This window comes from Polyodon spathula, chromosome 6 (assembly GCF_017654505.1).
Source record: "Polyodon spathula isolate WHYD16114869_AA chromosome 6, ASM1765450v1, whole genome shotgun sequence".
NCBI classification, from domain to species: Eukaryota; Metazoa; Chordata; class Actinopteri; order Acipenseriformes; family Polyodontidae; genus Polyodon; species Polyodon spathula.
Window position 1 is genome coordinate 67,823,648 of NC_054539.1, and position 20,137 is coordinate 67,843,784.

At 36.6% G+C, this 20,137-nt stretch overlaps 1 protein-coding gene across 1 annotated transcript; it reads right to left on the minus strand.

The window, feature by feature from the left end:
* Positions 1–205: 205 nt before the first annotated feature.
* Positions 206–6,064, minus strand: LOC121317512 (N-myc proto-oncogene protein-like). The gene is made up of 3 exons (XM_041253527.1): positions 5,535–6,064; positions 4,136–4,793; positions 206–1,705 (listed from the first exon to the last, which is right to left on the minus strand). The coding sequence occupies exons 2-3, from the start codon at positions 4,770–4,772 to the stop codon at positions 1,059–1,061; spliced, it is 1,284 nt and encodes a 427-aa protein (XP_041109461.1). The 5' UTR covers positions 4,773–4,793; positions 5,535–6,064; the 3' UTR covers positions 206–1,058.
* Between the last annotated feature and the right edge of the window lie 14,073 nt (positions 6,065–20,137).

The window sequence follows — 20,137 nt, forward strand, 5'->3', positions numbered from 1 at the left end:
ACTAATATGCCAACATGTTTATGTTTCAAGGTTTTTGAACCCCTCACTCTTCCAAGTACAATGTGTGCTCTTCTAAGTGTTGACAACTGTTACTAGCCTCACAGAAAGATCTTGAAAGTTAGTCTCTGCTGAATTTCAGGTAAGTACGCACTTGAGTGTTCAAAATATTAGAAATGCCAATTAATGGAACCAATGAAAAGGTGAGTTTTGTTTTCCATATTCTATTTATTTTCGTAAACATGAGGTATTTCAAAGTGCTATAAGTTGCAGCACAAAATATACAATAAAACAAAGAACTTTTCCATTTACCCAGTTGTATGCACCCAACAGTAACAAACATATAAACAGGAAGAGAAAATGCTAGGTAAACGTTTATAGAGAATATTTCTGTACAAAAGAAAATTATTTTAGTCCAAAAAAAAAAGGGATAAAGTAATATCTACTTAAAAGTCACAACTCATTTTCATATGAAAATATAAGTATCAAATTTAGTTATGTTTCAGCATCACACTAAAGTATACAGCTGTGTAAGAATTAGTACGGTACATAACAGATTAACAATAGATTTGTATACAAAGTTTTATGATCCTCAAACATTGAGGACTTACAGTACTTTTAGGTATATAAACTTACAGTCTAATATTGGCAGCTTTAAAATTAAAAAAAAAGAAATGTACAAAGGCAGTGTGTAAATGGTATTTACATACAACATTTGGGTTGATCCAAAAGTGTTAAGATACTCCCAGACAAACACCCTTTACAATGTAAGCACCACTGAGAATGAGGAATGAATCACTTAGTTAGGTGCCACCTTACGCTCTGTATGCCCATAGTATGTCACAAATGTCCTTAGCCTTTCTGAAAGTATGAAGACAAAGAAAGGACACATCATCTGCTCAACTGTAATCGGCTGTGTCTGAATTCAGGCCTGAAGTGAAAACAAGTGATCTATCCATATTTTAATGTGACTGGATTGAAAGTAAACCCAACATTCTTAACGTCAAAAAAAAAAAAAAAAAATGTGCAAAAGTGGCAGTGAGAGTCCTGATAAGTGACATTTAGCGAGTCCTTGCCTGCGCTAACCTTTTAAGTAACTGCAGTCGCCTTGCCTGAAGTCTGTCCTTTTCCAGCTCCAGCCTGTGTTCATCTGCTTCAAGGGAATGTACATATTCTGTGGCTTTTTTCAAGATGACCACTTTGGCAGCTTTTTCGTTTTTCACCAGCTCTGGGACATGGTCCCTTAGTGTAAGGAAGCTGGATCTCAAGTCGTTGCGTCGCTGCCTCTCCAGGATGTTGTGGTTGCGTCTGCGCTCGCTGTCCTCCGAATCAGAATTGCGGGGGCTCAAGCTTTTGGACCTCGGGGGCATCACGCTCTTGGCTTGTCTGGCCACTTCGTTCTTTGTTTTTTTCAGAGGTGGCAGCTCCTCACACTCTGTGTAAGGGGAAGGAGCTGCGTAATTGTGCTGCTGGTGGATGGGGGCGCAGCGTTTGAGGATGAACTCATGTTGAGGCTTTGTCAGGGCTGTGCTGCTGATGCTGTTGCTGGTGTTGATGCTGCTGTTCTTGGGTCGGACAGTGATGGTGAGGGTGGTCATAGGCCTGTTAGCGGAAGATCGCCTCTTCTCGACTGTGACAACGTCAATCTCCTCCTCATCTTCATCATCATCATCCTCGTCTTCCTCGTCATCTTCATCTTCATCCTCATCTACAATGAGCAAAAAAAAAAAAAAAAAAAAAAAAGAGTCTATTACTCTGCCTATGTCAAGAGACCATAAACATTAATTGTTGACAAAGACTGAAATGAGTCATAGGCCATGCTTCACATACTTTGGTTAGGGACTTACTCCTGCATTTAGAGCTTATACACTTTATTTGGTTCTCAGAATCTCAAGAATCTGTGCAGCACTGTTAAATCACAGAGACAATTCCCTTAACATTCAAAGTGGTTTTTTTTTAAGCATTATTCCTCATAATAAATTACCACTACATATTTTAATCATCATTACTGTGACACAGTACTCTTTCCTGTACCAGTGACAAAAAACTTTGATTGACAACGTTATTATTCACTATGACAACTGCTTGTGGTGAAGTATGACACTTTATGGAATTCTGCCAGGAAGCCCAGGTGAGAAAGGGAAATGTGATGGAATTCTATAATTCGTTTGCCTCGCAGCAATGAACAGTATTTTGCTCCCTCTGTTTTTTGCACTTAAAACTATAACAAATACATTCATATTTGAAAATGCTAACAAACTTTTGTAAAATATTAGATCTATATTTAAAAAAAGGAAACCGCATGCTACAACATGGAACTTAATTAAAGCTGCTGGAAGAAGGTATGGTGGTTCTCATAGGAAACTTTTTCTCATGTGTATATAAAATGAAAAAGGAAATCAAAACTAAATTAGACAGCAACTTGAGATCAAGACATTTATAATCTGCTTTCCATTTCATAAATGTTTTTATCAAAATACTTCAAATAGGAGTTACAGGAAGCTGAATGTTCAAGTCTGTTAAAGAAGAGCAAAGGACACTTGTTTCCATGTAAACAGCAGATGAGATAGTTTGGTGCACTAAAAAACTAAAACATGGGGGACATAAAACAAAGGATACTCCCATTTTCCTATTTTAACAACAAACTACTACATTGTAGAGTGAGAGAGCGAGGACTAAAGTCAGAAACAGGCCTTTGCTGCACATGACACTGGAAAACAAGATCGTTGCTGGATTTATTCTAAAGCTCCATGAAAAGCAGTTGCAGTTGGTGGGTCTCTTTAAGTCACTCTTTTGAGTCGGAGCCAAAATGACAGCTGTTGGGTGGGAGTGCTTCCTTATTCAAAGCTGTCAAGGCAGACATTAAAGCGAGAGAGTCAGCCAGTTTTCAGACTGGCAGGTTTTACAGCAGGCATGGACGTCCATGGGTTTTCTTACCGCTACATAAACCACACTTTAAGCAAATCCTTCACTTAAAGGGCCATGTACTTGTGCCTACTTAAGTACCCATTTACTTTTGTTTGTTTCTTAATTGACATTAAAAGATAAAAGGGAATGAACACACAAGTGTTTCTAATTAGGGAGGAGGGTGAGCAAACTGGTAGCCCACATCCTCAGAAAACTGCATTCCCGCCCACCCAGCCCCCAAACCACTAAGCTACCAAAGTTTAATTGGTACCCATAATGCACCCACATATAAAAGATCATTACTTCACTAGATATCCTCATGCACTGTGCCATTTTCAATTAGCACCATAACAAAGAGCATGCTCACTTTTTAGGAATGCTTGGAAAGCATTTTAATTATGCTGTCTCGGTTGTGTTAATGAAGTGCCCAGTAACTTTAAAATGTCTGATTTGAGCAACAGTGAACCAACTGATTGCCTACCTTTTGGAAAAAAAATATTTACGCTTCTTTTGGAAATTCATCAGAAGACTATGCTGTATTAGTTTATTCTGATTAAAAATTACATACCCGTTATCTAAAGAACCCAAATATGTATGGCGTTATTGTTTTAACTATTGTAAAAGGGGTGGAGAACACGTGCTTTTGTATTAAAACACATCTTCTGCGCTGGTTTTACAACTTCATCAACAAAAGTCGCCAACTAGGTATAAAGTTCATTTTTAAACTGGAGTGAATTACATTTATGCTGCCACCTGCTGGATACAATGTTACCCCATGCATTACAATGATTATATATATATATATATGATATATATATATATATATATAATTATATATATATATCATATATATATAAAATGTGTGTGTGTGTGTGTGTGTGTGTGTGTGTGTGTGTGTGTGTATAACATAGCATGAATAAGTTGTTTAAATAGTACATTCAAAATAGCATTTGAGTAATATGTTCACACAGTTCCAAATCTCGTACCTTTAGATAACACACTCAAAACAAAAAGTACAGACAGAGTTGTGTAAGAACTCCACTCTGGCATTTTGATATCACGGTTTGCTTATTATTTTTGTATTTATTTGTTTATTTTTCACAGTACAATCAGTGTTTGATGCTGGAAAAGGGAACCATTGATAATGGGGGTCCCTAGCCTACAGGAACGTTTGATAATCTTGACTTTGACCTCAGCATATTATTAACTGTGTTTTCTTATGCACACTCACCAGAGTCAGTAGTGGTGTCATCAGCAGCGTTGTTGGTTACAGGAGATGTACTCATTCCTAGTACGGTTCTGGTGCTGTCGCTTTTATTGATTGGAAATGGAAACACTACAGCCGGATCCACGCATTCTGATACCGAATTGTTCAGATCGGAGTCCTTGTTCCCAGCGCTCTTGTTACTCACACCGCAACTGTCAACTGCGGAAATCGCTTTTCCTAGCTTCTCATTCACCACCCTCTCTAGCTTTTCCCGGGCTGAAAACCCGCTCCACATACAGTCTTGGATAATAATTGAATTCAGATTGCTTTCCAGTCCAGATCCAAAGAGATCACCTTCTGATGTCCCCCAAAGGTCGTCTTCGGGGAGCAAAAGGAGTTCTGAAGCCCAGTTCAAAGGGTCTCCTGAACCAAATCCCATTGCCCCGGTATCGGTGGACCCTGAAGCCAGGTCCCCTTGCAATCCTGCCCGGCTAGGAGAGAGAGGAGGCGTTGGCAGCAACTGGAATTTCTTCCATATGTCCTCCCCAGGTGGCGCGGAGTCAGGACAGCAGAAATAAAAATCATCATCTTCATCGGGATAGAAGCAAGGCTGTAGGGAGTCAAACTCCAAATCGGAATTTCTACTTATGATCCCAGGCATTGTTTTCTTTCCAATGGAATCCTAAGAAAGAAAGAAAGAAAGAAAGAAAGAAAGAAAGAAAGAAAGAAAGAAAAAACAAAGCTGTAAGACACACACACACACACACATATATATATATATATATATATATATATATATATATATATATATATATATATATATATGTGTGTGTGTGTGTGTGTGTGTGTGTGTGTGTGTGTGTGTGTTAATAAATAAAAATAATAAATGAAATAATAATAATAATAATAATAATAATAATAATAATAATAATAATAATAATAATACAGTTAAGTTTGTTTAAAAAAAAGTATTAGAAAGTTGTAAAAATGAAATGTATTTGATTCCTTTAAGCTAATCAAATTGTACTATTAATTATATGCCTCACTGCGTAAATTAACAAAGCAAAACGCCTTCACATCAAATAGACGGTGTGAGCTTCCATGCGTGAAAGAAACAGTGTACCACCCGCTACTGCCACTTACATTAACAAAGATTACTTTAGCACAGAACCAAAAAAAAAAAACATGCAATGTTTCACTATACAACACGAAACTGTTCACTAACCTTGCAGACAAACTGTCATTAATAGTGTTTGCAAAATTTCCCCTGACATTAACTAAATGCTGATCACAGTCGTCCAGGGAAAAAAAAGAAAACCTTGACCCACATATTTGGAAGTGACTATAAAGAACAACTCGCTTGCACAGCTAAAACGGGTTGGTTGTATCACTGCCAATTTGTGGGGATATAAAATAACCTTACCTCCAAAAACGATCAGAGCGGGGTGTGTTGTAATTCCAGCAATTACCAGACCCTAGATTTAAGTCTGATCATCTACCCTTTTGGTTTCAGACAGAACTGTCAGGTTAAGTCTGCTGCTGTTCGATATTATCCAGTGAAATGTAGGAACACCCGGAAAAAATCAAACATTCTCCTCCCCTTGATGTTGGGAGGGGCTTAGCCATTCTCTCGTAACATGACCTATAGCTGCACAAAGAGGAAAAAGGAGCGTTAAAAAGACTCCAATCTATCAAGAGACGTGTTTTGCGCCATCGTAAAACGCACACATGGAGAATGATTCTGGGTAGAGTCATGCTGATGTAATTCGAAGTACCCTGTGATTTACAGATTTACGCTTGAACAAATTATGGGCAATAAAGAAAGTGCTAGTCTGTAAAGAAAACAATTCATTAATCAATTATTGAATAGACGGTAATTAATTGGGATTTATGTGAGTGTTTTGTATGTATTACATGTTATTTTTTTTTTTGTCACAAACCTGGCCAAGACAGTGTAACAACCATGCAACCCAAAGAACTGAAAAGAAAATGTTACAAGCATTGGAAAGATGCATGTAAATCGCGACCTCTTGCTGGAGACACACCTGTCTTTATTATTATATATTATTATTCAATAATAATAATAATAATAATAATATATAATAATAATAATAATAATAAATGCTTACACAATATAGTATGTTTCCCTCTTAATAGAGTATTTATAAAAATGGTATCAAACGAGTATTATAGACAGATATAACAAAGGTGTTTTATTTAATTGAAAAAAGCCTGTGCTTGAATATCCCAGAATTTCAGCTGAAGGCTGCACATCTGCTGCTACACCTAGCTGCAGCCACAAGGCATGTATTGCCTCTTTTATTAAAGTATGGTGCAAAAATAATTAACATAGAAAAAACATTACTGCAAAATACGTTTGTTCAAGCAATCTACAAATGGCCCACTGTGGAATGTAACACTTGATTAGTAGTTTATGACATAATATATAATCTATACATACTTAGAAACTGGGACAAATGAGTAACTGCTAGGAAATGTGGCTGTGCAGTTAATGCGGTCAGCCGTTTTTCAACTAAGTGTCTTTATCAATGTTTTGTTAATGGCATAAAGAAACGCATATTTAAAGGTAGAAAATCAAACACATTTTTATAACCGCAAGTTATGTGTCCATGTCTTTTACAAAATAACAAAATGAGTAAAAGATGGATTTCTCTTGGCCAGATTATGAATGCATAAAGACCCTGAGAAGTGCCACACATATGTTATTCAATCTACCTCATAGTATAGTACTTATGGGACATATAAGAAGCTTTAAGGACAACAAAAGACCTTTTTAATGGTTAATTAGTAAAGTCACATAATCAAGCAACACAAGTCCTCTACTTACTAACATTTTTTCATGTTTATACTTTTTGTGGATTAAACAAATGAAAGCACTTGCACCAGAAGGTCAGCCAACAAAGCAGGCTTGTTTTGATATTACAGCAAGCTAAATACATTATTTACATACTCTGAATTGATTTTGCATGCTATTTTTATGATCTGTTTAGCATCCTATTATAATGTCTTCTTATTCATCATATATAACTTTCAACACATATTTGGCAAGTTTAATAACCAATCATATTTAAACTTTGGGGCAGCCTATCATGCCATATGAGGCCATATAAAATTGACCACCAGGGATGTGCACCGGACATTTCTACTGGTTACAGGCACACCACCCATTTCATTATTTCAAATCTTGTTTCAAGGGCTTTCCAATAAAAAGAAATAAATAAATGATTGGCAGAAGTCATTGATACTAGGGGTTGACATTATCCATTGGTCTACTTGTGCTGGAATGACCCATTAGAAATACATTATAATATGATAATACAATGGCAATCTTATCTTTAAAAGCAACACTGAAAGAATAACCTATGAATGCAATTGTTTAATGCATAGTATAAGGAAGCAGAAGAATGTTATACAGTAATGAAGATGAATATGTGTTTTAAAGTAATTGTAGGAAACAAAATAGTTCCCTATGTGCAGTTTTGAGGGAAAAAAAAAAAAAAAACAATATTTTCTTTTTTAAACATGATAGCTGGTACTACTCTAGGTTAAAGAAATATTTGTTCGCAAGCCATGCTTTTAGATTGTCTAGTACTTCCTGTGTCATTTTACCTGGAGGGTGAAACTGACACCACTTCACTGACTTCCTTCCAGTCAATTATCAATCAGTTGCTTCCATTATAGACTTACCTGCTTTCAGCCAGTAACATGCTTTGACCCAGAAGACTGCTCAAGTGAAATGACCCAGTTAGTTCAAATGGCACAAATAAGGTATAGATATGGAGAACTTCCTTAACTTTAAATTGTAGGCTACCAGATATCATGTTTTAAAATGAAAATAAATGTGTGCTATAACATGAGACATAGTTAGCTAATGGAAGTACAACACATCCGATTTATGACATTATTTTGTGGGCTACAATTACTTGATGAAGGAGCAAACTGGGGTTTTATTTGTGAAGTTTAGAAATACAAGGAGTGACCAAAGATGAAAGCATACTGTAGGAAGTAAAGTGTTATTTATATGTTTTCTCGTCTAGTCCCCAAAGTCTTTCAAGTCCCCGAAGTCTGTCTGAATGAGTACTTGAAGAAATGTAATATGTAAAACAATTTGGAAGAGGAGTGGGAGTGAGAACGGAAAGGCAACACAAGACACGGGGGGAATAGGGTCATTGCCTGGGGAGTGGGAGGGGAGCGAAACAAATTCCATTCCCCTTCAGAGATTACATTAGAAGGTGGCAAAACTGTGTTGAAAATGGTGAATATTTCCCTTAGTGGTAAAATCTGTGGTAAAACTGTTTTCGCATGTGGAGCATATTAAGCTAACTTTCATAGCAATTATAAAACTTTACTGAAAAAAAAAATCAGATGATTATGCAATTATGTAGTAGCAAGAGAGACAGCATCATCCCCTGAGAAAGAGTTCTGGTATGTCAACAAAAGCAAGTCTTGCACTTGAAAGTGTCACATATGCATGTCTTACTGATAATGATTAGCTTATGTAATGAGAATAATGACAAACTTTATGTTTTTCTTCTTTGTCATGACATTATAAATGATTTCTAATAAAATATGACTCACAAAAATGTTTTACCATAAATGTGTGAAAATAATATATGTACACCCAGAATTGAATTAAAATAATTTTGTAGTACTGTCAATAAGTTATTACATTTGTCATATGGATTGTGCTGCCATATGAAAAACAATTACCGACAACCTAATTTGTTCCCATATTTACTGTTAAATGTGTATTTTTAAGTTAGGATGAGGCAATTCTGTGTTTTTATGTACTGGTTCATTGTCATAGGTGTAGTGAAACACTGTAGCATGCACATTGTTTCCAGAAACAAAACAAGCGTTGTTTTGTTGATGTATTTCATGTATCTTTTTGTTAATAACCGTATTATATTGTCAAAATTAGGAAAAGAGGCTGTGGTGTGAAACAAAAAAGATTACTTAAGGAAAAGACTGACAACAAACTGTTTGACAGCAAGAATCATGCACAGTTAGAGAAGAGACCTTCAATATTGAAAAGACCATCTATAATGTGGAGATAAGCTGTCAGGATGACAAAAACAGTGCGGGGCCAGGAAGGAAGTACTATTCTAATTAGTGTCTTGGAGAAACTGGAGCAAAAATGGATGACTGTCTTAAAACAACAATAGGCATGCTTACACACCATGTGCTTATGCTAAAGGCCAAACAAATTTGCTTTGGGAGAGGGCGGTTTATATTTAATGTCAGCCTACTCACCATGTATCATTATTTCTGATGTCGGCTGGTGTACAGAGATACACATGAATCTTAAAAAAAAAAAAAAAGAATATACTGTTGTTATTGTTTATATTTTTATGTGCTATTATACAACATGTATCCATTGTTGCAAAAATATGGGAGGTAAAATGTGAAAATAATACTACTGTGACTCACAGAATAATGGTGCTATGTTTTGTTGTGTTATACTGTATATCTCTTGTTTTATTCATTGCAGTAAAGCAAAGGGACATGAATTATTTAATTAAAATGCTAAAATATATTCACAGCTGTTATATTCAAATGTTTGAGTCCTTCAATGATCCTTCTAAATAGCTTGTTATCAGGAACATATAAGAGCAGCTTGATATGGGTTTGAAATGGTTGTGCTCTTTTTGTTGATTTGCATCTTTTTTTAAAATTTCAGTAAACATATTCTTGTCATTTTTTTTCTTAAAATCAGAAGTTTAAAGCACCTTAAGTAGATAAAACAATGAGCACAGTCCTATGTCACATCCAGTAGGGTCCAGAGAGTTGTAGGGAGACAGGGTTTTGTTTACACTCTGGTTAATGAGAGGTACAGCATGGAAACTTATATTGAGGCCACAGTGTTTCGATGTTGATCGTGAACAATGAAGACAACTTCTTAAAGGAACCGATTAGCTTTATTAAGAGGCTTGAATTAATGCTGCTTGCTTCTCACAGTACCTCTATGTCTGCTAGCATAGATTGAGCTGCTGGCTAATGATTACAGCTGGAGAGTATTAACTCATTACACCTACTATGCCATCTAGCCTCTTGAAGGCCATGTATCGTAACACGCAGTACATGTACATTTTAGAAACCTTCCAGGGTGTGATGACAAATATGAAGAATACATTAGTTAAGATAACCCTGATATGTCATGCTCTTTTACATTTTTATGTTATTTTCACAAATAAAGTGGTATTATTACAGTACTTTGGAGCAAAGATCTTAATACATCCATTAAGAGTATGTTTTTATTATCTCTTATTTTAGGACATCAGAAAATTGCTTTATTATTGTTAGAAAACTGAAAAATAAAATATATGTATCTTGCAAGTGTAGCTTTGCTTTGTTATTTGGCACAACTATAGTATTGTCCCTTAACAATTGTTGTTGAGCTAAGGTATTTGCAAGCATTAAGCTTCATATTGAAGCTTAAAAAACAATGTGACTTAAAAGCAGTCTGGCAGGCATCAAAACAAGGCATTATAAAGTTCAGACTTGCTCATAACAATAAAAGAGAGCAAGATGATCTCCTTGAGCTACAAAGCTGAATCATACCATTATCACCAAGTAAACATCTTAAATTTGATTCTTCTAATTTGGCAATACACAGAAAGATTCAAAACAATGGCTGTCACTGAACAGTCATTAATAATCAAATAGATGTGAACAAAAGACCTGAAGTTGATTGAATTTTGGGGATATATCTCCCAAGATCCATTGCAAGAAATAAACAACTACTGTGTCTCCTGAGAGCCATGTGATTATGTAATACAGCCAGTATTTCCAGTGATCAGGAATCAAAAACCTAAAGATCCGAGTTTACAAGATGTATTAACTTTGTGTTTTATAATGGGTGAGTTTACAGAGACTGAATTGCATTTTATTCTCTTGTACTCACTCATGTTGTTTAAGGAATTTAACAGAAGTTGACTGTGTGCATCTACATCAGGGGTGTCCAAAGCTGGCCCTTCCACTCTGGGTATTTGTTCCAGACCTCTTCTAAATTGTTTAGTTAAACCAATTAAGACTTAATCCAGGACCTAAAGTAGTTAATGATCTCATTTCACCTGTTAAACCCGCAGTGGAATGGCCCTCCAGGACCGCGATTGGACACCCCTGCTCTACAATGCTTTGTATTTAAAGAAATAATTTAATTATAGGTTTTCCAATATTTCTGTCACATAGTCAACTAAGCAATTTTCTTAGCTACTCAGCCATGTAATAAGAACACTATTCGGCTTTTGTTAGGCTACCTATGAGTGTTATTATTTTATGACTAAGAACAGCCTCAGGGAATAGGCTCATGGATGGTTAGGTAATTGGGCCAACAAAGCTAAAAGAGATAAATCCTTAGTACAAAATAACTTCATAAAATATAGCTGCAAATAATAAGAATTTCATATGAATAAAACAATGTATAATATTATACAATATAACAATAACATATTAACAGTAAAACTGAATCTTCACCCAAATGGCTCACTTATTACTTTTGGTTTTCAAAGAAAGATCACAGGTACTAAGATTATCTTGCATGAGTAAGACTTAACCAGCTAACAGAATTAATCTATGAATAGAAAAGCAAATTAACTCTCTTCCCACGGTGATGTTTGCAAGCACTGCAGAGTTCTCTTCATTTTCATCAGGCTGTGCATTCAAATTCTCATAGACAGCCAGCAAACTTAACACAGGGAAGGTCTCTAAGAATGGGCAGCTGTTCAATTCCATAGGAAGTACAGCTTAAATATTAACAACCATTATAATCTGAATTCACGATTCAAATATAAACAAAATACTTCAGGGTTGGTTTGTGGTTAATGAGCATTTTGAGTGTCTTCAAAGAAATTCAGTGCAAAACACATCCAGTCTATTTTTTAATGAATGAAACAGGGACCTAAAAAACGCAACTCATTTAACTGTTCTTGAAAAAATTAAATATCACAGATGTTTTTAAAGAACATTCTTCTGAAGGTCTTCAAAAGCAACATGATATTAAGTAAAATGCCTTTCAATCTGTATAATTGTCTGTGTACTCAGTCTTTGTAACAGTAAGCTGTAAAAATCTGGTAGGCTTCACAGCTATTCAGTACTGCCAAGGGCACCTTTGGTATGACAGGGTAAAACAACAAATAACATCCCCTAATGAGTCATAATAGTGTATGATCATTCTTCATCCACAATGCATATTAATTTAATCTTCTGAAATGCGCATGGTACCATCATACAAGTGCTATGTATGTCACTACATGGAATAGAAAATATAAGGGTACCTATATCCTTGGACTATAAACAATGCAACATTTTAAGGTTCTTGTCAGCCAACTGTATACATACAATGGTATTCATATGACTGTATTCATACAATCACCATTGGTCAATCCTAAACTGTTGAAGATGCCCCTGCAGTGTTTACAAAAAACACATTATTTTCCTTTTCTGTATATGCTGTTTTCCATATAATGGCAATATTATTCACACATCTCAGGTAGGTAGTAGGTAAATTCACCAGGAGAAAGAGGTTTTTCTTCTAAATGCCCCAGTGTATCCAGCCCATACTCCTTCCTGCAACAGTTTATAATATGTAATAAGGACCACACAGGATACAGTAAAGGGAACTTAATGCATTTCCTGTAAACTCTGCAGGGTGTTCTGTAACACAGAGTTAATCCCAATAATAAACATTTTAACCTAGGACAAGCAAAAGTTTGGTTTATCTGCTATTTAATGGTTTCATGTCTTAGCATGAGACTTTTTATAGACTGCATATATCTATGATCAGCATAACAACCCTGAAGGGCCTTTACATTATAAGTCAGTGACCATTTTTGGAGACCAATACTCAGCTCTGCTATGGAATATAATAGAGGGGAACCTGAATGTTTAAATGTTAACTTTTATTCACAATTATAAGGACCAAAAATGAATTAAATCTCCAAGATTCGATGATAAAGAAGGTAGTTTTTGTTCAAGCAGATATCTGGAGAGACAACACATCACAGGCAGTCTGCTAATGCTTCTCTGACATGTAGTTGCAAGGTACAGCTTTTTATAGTAGTGCACAAACAAGACAAAATAGTGTGTGCGTGCAGCAGAACGTATATTCATCTTAAAAGGAAACAAAGGATCTTCTCGGCACGCAGCCAAAGTATGATGTCCTTGTAAAGCACTGACTTACCTATCCATATTTCAACATAGTGAACACAGACATACCTAAGCATTTTCATACTACTTGTTTAACTAATATTTATTTTAACCCTTCACACAGATTCCAAATCTCTTTACAAGCAACGTACAACCGAACCATTCAATCAGACAACCTCAGCTTGGTAGTTGGCAGACTTTTCTTATCCTGATGTATTCTTTTTGTTTAGAGTTCACGTTGTATAATTTTCTGTTTCATCACTGCATTCTGGTGACTTTTTAAAAATAGCCCACACGATCATGTCTAACGTCTAAGTGTAACCATTAACCATTAAAATGTCCCCCTGTAACACTCTCTGCAGAATATGCAAGAACTACATCAGTAAGTACAATGCCTTGTTTTGGCTACACCTTGGTGCACCTGATCTACTTAGAGGTTAGAATATGATTGTGATATCCACAGACATGCATTCATCCTTTAGAAAGTAACCAGAATGCGATGGCATGAAACATGATACAAAACAATTAGAAGAATACTTTAATTACGATAACTATCATATTAGGAAGTTGTGAACTCCAGTGGTTAAAGAAAGAGGCTAGTAACCAGGATGTCACCAGTTCAAATCCCAGCTCAGCCACCAACTCATTGTATGACCCGAGCCATTCAACCTCCTTGTGCTCCATCTTTTGGGTGAGACATTGTTGTAAGTGACTTTGCAGCTGATGCATAGTTCACACACCAAAGTCTCGTATCTTGTAAAACGCTTTGTGATGGTGGTCCACTATGAAAGGCACTATATAAAAATAAAGATTATTTATTATATTACATACCCACACCAAGTGCAGCCACCTTATAGATTATATTTAGACTAGTTACAGATAGTCCTAAATAATATTGTTCCTTCCCTGTCATAATATTCTACAAGACTTTCTACAAGACTACATTGAAGAAAAAATAAAAATGAGAATTCAAATTACTTAATATATATAGTATATATATATATATATATATATAATATATACGATATATATATATATATATATATATACACACACACATACACAGTGCCTTGCAAAGGTATTCAGACCCCTGACCAATTCTCTCATATTACCGAATTACAAATGGTACATTGAAATTTCGTTCTGTTTGATATTTTATTTTTAAACTTTCAAATCAATTATTGTAAGGTGACATTGGTTTTATGTTGGGAAATATTTTTGAGAAAAATATAAAAAACTGAAATATCTTGCTTGCATAAGTATTCAACCCCTGTGCTGTGGAAGCTCCCAGTTTACACTGATGAAAGAAATTGCCCTAACGAGGACACAATTGCCTTACCATTGATCTCCACCTGTGAACCATTAAAGTTGCTGTCACATTTTCTGGATAAAAACCCCACTGTTGAAGGATCATTGGTAAGGCTGTGAATCTGAAGGAAAATGAAGACCAAAAAGCATTCTACAGAAGTTAGAGATAAAGTAATACAAATGCATAGATTAGGGAAAGGGTACAAAATAATATCCAAGTGTTTGGATATCCCACTGAGCACAGTTGGATCAATAATCAGGAAGTGGAAGCTGCATCACACCACCCAGGCACTGCCAAGAAAAGGCCGTTCCTCAAAACTCAGCGCTCAAACAAGAAGGAGACTTGTGAGAGAAGCCAGAGAGGCCAACAATCACTTTGAAGGAGCTACAGAGTTCAGTGGCTGGGAGTGGAGTAATGGTTCACCAGTCAACTATATCAAGAGCTCTACACTGACCTGTATGGGAGGATGGCAAGAAAGAAGCTGTTACTCAAAAAGTACCATCAGAAAGCACGTCTGGAGTTTGCCAGAAAGCATGAGAGTGACCCAGCTGTGATGTGGGAAAGGGTTTTGTGGTCAGATGAGACCAAGATTAACAGAAAAAATTGTTATTTTAATTGTTATTTTAAATCTCACAATAATTAAATGGTCAGCTATCGTCAAGTCAAAATATTATTAAAGCACACCTATGTAGAAAGACTATCGGTTTATACTGTATATATCGGTTTATACTGTTTTTTTTTTTTTTTTTTAATCTCTTTTTTTTTTTGCCATGAGCAAGTTTGATTGTAATTTGAAAAGTATTCCACAATTAGTGCTAATCAAAGTCTGTGAAACCAGCCCTTAGAGTTCAGTTGCTCTAAGATTCTTTTTTATTTTCTAAAGTTATCTCTAGCAATAACAAAGTATCTAGTTGGTTATTTTCAAAATCAGTACTGTTTGGCAGAAAAAGGATCTAGCTACTTTGAACAAGCTCGGTGGTATCTTTGTCTGACCTGTAGGTTCTTTTGGACTCTCATCTCTTGACACTCTGTAGAATTGTATTAGCATTTAGAAGGGAAGGGAAAGGTATGGAGTTCACATAGAAAGTGTATAGTATATTCGTAGTGCTCATAACATAGAGCTACTCTAATACATAGAATAAACTGGGTGAAAAACAGTGGCTGGGATCCATTGGGCAATTTTGTTTATAATACCTTCTGAGAAACCATTTACAACACTTGGTTTACCCAGTGTGAATGATACAGTACTTGTGGTATATATATATATATATATATATATATATATATATATATAAATATATATATATATACAGTACTGTGGTTATATATAATCCTTACCCTTGTCTGCAAAATGAGGATTTTTGGATCATAGTGCACCCAATTGTTGTCAGGGAATCACTTTGAATTTCACTCAGCTTGCTTCCTAATGCAAATGCTCCTGCACTGAATCACTACATTAATACTCTTCATACTGGAATAACATCTACAGCTACCTCAGCCAGAAACAGCAACTTGTGGCAGAAGCCAAAAACAAGGGCAAGAAACACAAAACAGTGCTTTATAGTTATTTGTTAGGAACAGTATTATAGAAGACAGTAATGATGTCATCAGCGGTGTCGGAGCGTGCAGTTTTCCTCAGCAAGGTGGAATTTGCTTCAAACCTGACAGCATTTTTTAAAATATAAAAGTATTTAAAAGCAAGTTTGTCTTGGCAGAAAACCACACCGTTGGACTAGATTAAATGTATCCTGTCCAAATCTCCTGCTTCTCTTATTCTTGTATGTCTTGCTGGGATTCCAGATGCTGATCTCATCAGAGAAGCTTGTTAGGGATTGGGGGGGCTAAACATCCTCTTGTGACTTGAAAATGTTGGCAAAGTAGATCTTTTGAAAAATGTATTTAGCACAAGGAACAGGATGGACTTTGTTTCAGGGCAATACTGAAGTGATGCAGGAACCACCATGAAGTGGCTTGATGTACTTGCTTTCTTGAATGTTAAATTTTTATGTCAGGCTTCTTCAATTTCCAGTGTCTTTGTTTCCCAAACTTCCCAAAGGTTCCATGCTGTAATGGCACTCCAATGGTATGAAGAAACAAACACTGTCCATTGCTGTGTATTGGTAACATATCAGCTACGGTCACTCAAGTGTGTTGGCATTGCAGGTAATGCTGTAGCCTGCTTGTGGTTCTGTTTTTATAATGGTATTCATTTGTTCCAGTATGCAGTGTTCATTGTGGTATTCAAATAAATACTTCCGTTCCAGTTGTTTCAAAGTATTGATCTGTGCAATCTGTATACTTGTGGATGTCTTTGATGATGTGTAAAATAATATTATATGATATATACTGTACAGTGATGGATTTAGATTTTGACCTGGATAAGTAACAACAAAACTCTGTTGGAGAATTCCAGGCATGAAAATATTGTTTTGTTATCTTAGAAGTTATTGAAAAAATGATTGTCATTCTGTTATTGTTGGCAATGAATATGGAGGAGGTAGTTAAGCTCAAAAAGAGTAAGGAAGAATTTATATGTCTGAAGAAGGCATTGCATATATCTATGTATTACTTACTTATATGCAATAAAGAAATTGACATCACCAACAGACACTGTATTTCATTAATATCACTGAGGGACAGGCCACGTGCATTTCATGTACAAGATTTCTTCAGACTTTTTACATTTTATTTAAAAAAAAGTCAACTGCTCCCTGTCTCTTCAGCTGTGCTTGTGAATGTCATCCTATTAACATAATATACAGCAGAGGCAGAATTGGTGTCAGGATTGTATGAGTTAGTATTACAATATTCAGAACTGCAGCCAGAAATTACTAAAAACTATTGGGTTATTTACAACTGTGTCCCTTGTCTACAACACAGTAGGCTATATGGATAGGTAACCAAAATTGCCTGGAAAACACATTAGCTTTCTTTTTCATTCCAGCTGTCAGGCAGACCTGATCCCACAGTGGCATATTTCCTTAACAAATTAGATTACATGCTTCTGTTTTCTTTTATTGAAGTCAAGTTAGTTTATTTTTTTTACTGTTTGTAGTGATACAAACAGAGCTTTTAATAATGGTTGTTTACTCAACTTTAAACTACACAAAATGTAGAAGCCCACCATCTGTCACAAGCTTAATACCAAATTTGAACACAGCTACTTTTAAACAGCATATTCTCATTTTTTTATTGTGCAGAACTATAAGAGACAAAATTAGACACAATAACATTTACACATCAGTTTTAGCTATACGGTACACGGTCGCATATTCGACCCCCCGTGGACTGGGGTGTGGGCGGATATGTGAAGTCGGATTTGCCAACATTTATAGAAAAAGCATTTACACATCCATAAATAGGTTAGTGAACAAAAACAACACTCAAACTGCTTTAAACATGGGGATATGCTTTGCTTTAAAAGTAAGCAAACGTAAACGAGATTAATTAAATTACAAATATACTGTGTTGCTATGCGGTTTGCTGTAGCCATCTCCACACACACACACACACACACACACAAAAATAAAATAAAATACAAATCAAACGGTAAATGTACAGTAACCTGCTTTCTTAACTAGAAGTCCGCGTCTCCCTGGTTCTTCTTTCTTAATATCTCTGTCACAGTACTTTGCGCTCTCTCTTGACATTGCCAACAGCCTATAAGCAGCTTGGTTTCAATATTGTTTTGACTATTTCAAACAAACTGCCGGTAAGCATTGCATTTATGAAGCTTGCTTTGTTTAATTCAAATGCATTTAAAAGCTTCAACAACACGCTGCCAATATCTGCAAGCGTGAGCTCCATCATATAAACACATTGCACAAAAAAAAAAAAAAATCTTTCGCGACTGGTGTATTGAAACTTCACTGCTCCACGCAACTGACTGACACACGCACACAGCCCGCCTCTCTTAAAGGGGAAAGCACCAAAAGGCTAACTGCTATAACGCTTAGTTTTCTGTTTCAATCGCAGACGCTGCATTTGCTGCCAATGCCATTACTCTCGCAGCCTGCTTTAAATAATAATTTATTTAACGAGGCGGTTAATTGATCAGGGCGATTATGTGACGGTTGGATATACGACGTTCCAGATATATGCATTATCATCAACTGGTAGGAACAAATGAAGCTGTTCATCGTGGTTTATTATCATAAAACTGACATATTTAACTTGACCATCAACTCTATACAGTATATACCGTTAGTTATTACAGTGCATTCCCACAATGACACTCATAAGCTTCAGACCCTTAGCTCGCATGAGTGAATGTGACATTACGCTGCAACAAGAAGTAAGCTTGGTCTGGGTTACTTTCACTTTTTTTCTAAGTCTAAATTTTAGGATACAGCTTTTACAGCTGCCATGAAAAATTGAGAATGTCTCATGAGGTAATCTGATGGGCCCCTTCTTGGGGTGATGCCCTCTGTCCCAAAAGAAAATAGAGGTGGATGGAAAGACTCCAGTTCCACAGGTTGTTTCATGTGGAAGGCTATGATCACCTTAGGGAGTAAAACAGGGTTTGTACGCAGTGACACCCTGCTGCTATTGTCCCAAATCTGCATACAGGAGCTGTGCACAGATAACGCGTCTAGCTCACTGACCCACTTTGCGGAGGTGATAGCCAATAGGAAGGCTGTCTTGGGTTCAAATGGGTCCTTCTTGAGAGCCTCCAATACAACATCAAGGCTCCATTCAGGGAGAACAACCCTGGGAGGATGTAACTACCAAGCACCTTTCAGGAAACAGGTTGCTAAGAAATGCGCACCCGGAGATGCCAAATCTACAGTGGCATGGCATGCAGAGATAGCCGCTAAATAAACCTTCAAGGTAGAATGTGAACTACCAGCATCGAGCAGTTCCTGCAGAAACTGCAATATAACTGCCATGGGGCAAGAAACTGAAAATACTTCCACTTACGGACTCTGCCCTAGTGCTCTGCAAAGTACCCACAACTGCGTTTGACAGCCCTAGGGCTGTCCAGCGGTGCCGTTCTTGGGCCAGACCCATAATTGGAACCTGCACTCTTCGCATCGTTAATGGTGAGGCTCAGCCTCGCCAGGTACTGAGTCTCAATCGCCATATGGGCCATATATATATTCCCTCTCACGACTGAGAACAAATCAGCCAGTCGTCGAGATAGTTCAGTACTCTGATCCCCTGCAAATGCAAAGGGGCCAGGATAGCATCCACACACTTTGAGAAAGTACGTGGAGCTAGGGAGAGCCCTGAATGGAAGCACAGAGAACTCGTAAATGCTTACCTGAAAGGCAAAGAGGAGGTACTTCCTGTGCTCTGTAAGAATGGGAGTGTGAAAATACGTGTCCCATAAGTCCACGGTGGGAAACCAGTCACCCGGCTGGACTGACTGGAGAATGTGACAGTGAATCAACATTTGGAACCTCCTCTCCTTCAAGAATCTCAGGACTAAGCCGCCGTCCTTCTTCGGTACCAGAAAGCCGGCCCTGAAACTACCTCCTGGAATGCTGTTGTGCAGATGCAATGTGCCCTGCATTCCCTTTGCCCCGCAGAGGAGCTAAATAAACCTT